The sequence below is a fragment of the Chlorella variabilis genome (assembly GCF_000147415.1).
Source record: "Chlorella variabilis unplaced genomic scaffold CHLNCscaffold_17, whole genome shotgun sequence".
Lineage (NCBI taxonomy): Eukaryota > Viridiplantae > Chlorophyta > Trebouxiophyceae > Chlorellales > Chlorellaceae > Chlorella > Chlorella variabilis.
Genome location: NW_005435071.1, coordinates 289,094 through 291,769, shown reverse-complemented (window position 1 = coordinate 291,769; position 2,676 = coordinate 289,094). Strand labels below are relative to the sequence as shown.

The 2,676-nt window shown below is 70.4% G+C and overlaps 2 protein-coding genes across 2 annotated transcripts in view; one reads left to right on the top strand and one right to left on the bottom strand.

Annotated features, from left to right (window-relative positions):
- The window catches only part of CHLNCDRAFT_136664 (hypothetical protein), a gene marked incomplete at both ends in the record, with an annotated part of 1,909 nt that extends 1,157 nt beyond the window's left edge, over positions 1 to 752 (bottom strand). Inside the window, 2 exons of the mRNA XM_005845471.1 lie at positions 66 to 188; positions 396 to 752. Coding sequence (XP_005845533.1) covers positions 66 to 188; positions 396 to 752 — 480 coding nt within the window. The remainder of the gene's footprint in view (positions 1 to 65; positions 189 to 395) is intronic.
- Positions 753 to 1,870: 1,118 nt separating this feature from the next.
- The window catches only part of CHLNCDRAFT_25698 (hypothetical protein), a gene marked incomplete at both ends in the record, with an annotated part of 3,781 nt that continues 2,975 nt past the window's right edge, over positions 1,871 to 2,676 (top strand). Inside the window, 3 exons of the mRNA XM_005845581.1 lie at positions 1,871 to 2,029; positions 2,272 to 2,375; positions 2,534 to 2,597. Coding sequence (XP_005845643.1) covers positions 1,871 to 2,029; positions 2,272 to 2,375; positions 2,534 to 2,597 — 327 coding nt within the window. The remainder of the gene's footprint in view (positions 2,030 to 2,271; positions 2,376 to 2,533; positions 2,598 to 2,676) is intronic.

Here is a 2,676-nt window from a genome sequence, read left to right as displayed (position 1 = left end):
CCAGTTGCGGCTGCGCAACCCTCCCGCGGACCAGCCGCGCCAGCGCCTGCGGCAGAGGCGCCCACCTCGTTGAGTATGGAGAAGTTGGCTTCCAGCAGCTGCGCGATGGGCCCCCCAATCACGGCGTGGGTGGGGGACTCGGGCGGGATGGCGGCGGCGGCGGGCGGCAGCGCCGACATGCCCGGCATCTGCAGGGGCGGGAGGGGGAGGCGGGGCGCGGAGGCAGGGGGCGGGTGGGGTGTGGGCGATGAAGCGGTGCCTGTGAGGGTGCGCTGCAATGGGCAGCGAGGCGCTGGCGCCGGCCTGGCCCCAGCTGCTCACGGCTGCCGGGCGCAGGCTGCCGGGCCAGCAGCACAGGTGCAAGCGCAAGGGGCAGCAGGGGGGGGGGCGCGCACCATGGGCACGGGCGGCAGCGTGGGCGCCTTGGGCGGCAGCATCCCGCCGGGCACGGCGGCCTTCTTGGCGCCCGGCGCCATCGGCATCAGCGCCTCCCCAGGCTTGCGCTTCTTGAGCAGCTGCTGGTTGACGGTCCAGCGCACGCGCAGCGCCACGTCGCGCACGCTCTTGCGCGGCAGCATGGCCGCTATCTTGACATAGCGCTGCACCATGTCAAAGCGGTCGGGCGGGTAGCGCTGCACCCCCGCCTCCAGCGCCCGCTGCTCCTCCTCCGTCCAGTCCAGCGCCACGGGCCAGGTGGGCGGCGCCAGGTAGCCGGGGGCGGGCGGCGGCAGCGCCATAGCACTCTGCTGCATTGTGGTCGAAAACGCAGGCAGCCGAGGATGAGGCCCGGGGCCGCTGACCGGCCGCCAACGAAATGCTGGCAGCAGAACAAGGTGCTGAGCGAGGAGAAGAAGTGCCAAGCAGCGCCAAAACTGCCGAAGGAGTGGGGTGGCGAGGCGGGAAGGCGCCAACTGCGGCGGCGGCTGCAGATGTGGGTGCCAGAGGTTTGACGAGTGCACCGAACAGCACGCGGTGCGCCGGGGCGCCGGTTTCAAGAGGGTCATCTGTACGCCTCATCTTCGCCAGCTCAGCCGGCCGCCTTTTGGGTGCCGGGCCTCCTGGGCTGCCTTCTGCAGGCCTGGCAGTCTCAAACTTCATCATTGCTTCTGATACGCCTCACACTCAACCCTCCAGCGCATCTGGCACCCGCCCAGCCGCCTGCCTGGGCATGTCGGACGCAGCAAGACGTCGCCGGCCAGGCACAGGATAGGCCTTCAGCACTGGCGCTGGTTGGGCTCCAGCACACCTGCGTCAGCCCCAATGCGACAAGGTATAGCCTGCAGACATATCAGGTGTAGCAGAGAAGGAACCGCTGGGATCTCTTGCATCCAGCACGGCGGCAGGCGCCTCCCGCCCGGCGCTGTGGCGCAGGCCGGTCTGTCTAGAGCGCATGCAGGAGTATGCGCAGGCCGTGAACTCTAGCGCTTCTGCAGTTCTATTCATGAGGGTCCAGCAACTTAAACATGACTCGTGGACAATGGACAGCGCGCAGGAGCGGGCACCGGCGACGGCGCCCGCCATGTCGCAAAACTCCTTTCCTCGCCATGATTGCGTTCCTGCATTCACGGCAATCGCATGCAGTCCTGCCGAGCCATCGACTGAATTGGCAACGGACCGCAGAGGCTCCCTCTCGTATCGCTTCCGCTAGCTGGACTTGGTGCAGCATGACGTCGACAGGGGAGCAGCAAGCGGCCAACGGGGAGCAGCAGCCTCCGGCCGAGGGCCAGGAGCAGCAGCCGCAGGATGGCGAGCAGGTGATGCGCATGTCCCCCCAGGGGTCCAGAGCTTGGGGCTTGTCAGCACTGCCAGTGCAACCCTGTCCGATCTGAAATCCCGCCTGCCATGCCGCGCCTTGCAAGCACGCCGCTCGATGCCGCCAAAGCACCACTGCCGCCGCCGCCTGCGCAGCTCGCATCCTTGCTGTGGGGCTCACCAGGCCGCTGCCGGCTGCCCTTCGCAGGTGATCACGCCCTGGGACGTGACGGGCGGCGCCGACGGCAAGATCGACTACAACAAGCTCGTGGCGCAGGTGGGGCCCCACGGCAGCGGCACCTCGCCCTCGCCCTGCCACCAGCCCGACCCGCTGTCGCCTGCCAGCAGCGCCGCATCGCGGCCCGACCTGCAGGGGCAGCGGCGGGCATGCAGGGGCAGGGGCGAGCAGAGCAGAGGCCGCTGGGCGCGAGTTGGGAGGCGCCAGGCTGCCGCCGCCGCCGTCGCCGCGTGCACCCATGCCTGCCGGCGGCCGCCCGCGCTGCCCCCGCCCGCCTGCAGTTTGGGTGCCAGTCGATAGACGCGTCGCTGGTGGAGCGGATAGAGCGGCTGACGGGGCGCCCCGCGCACCCCTTCCTCAAGCGCGGCATCTTCTTCGCGCACAGGTGGGCCGCCGCGGCCGGGGCTGGCTGCGGCCGGCGCCTGCTGCGCGGCCCAGCTGGCCTGCAAGCAATGCCGCGCCCCGGGCCGGAGGCCCACCCACCAGCCCCCAGCCCTCCACGGCCCTGCGCTCACCCCTGGCACCGCCTGGTCCTGCCTGCAGGGACCTCAATGAGCTGCTGGATGCCTATGAGCGGGGTCAGCCCTTCTACCTGTACACAGGGCGGGTGCGCCAGGGGGTCGGCTCGTCAGGACGGCGGGGCAGGCACCCACCCCCGCCGTGAACCGCCCCATGAGGAGGCCGCG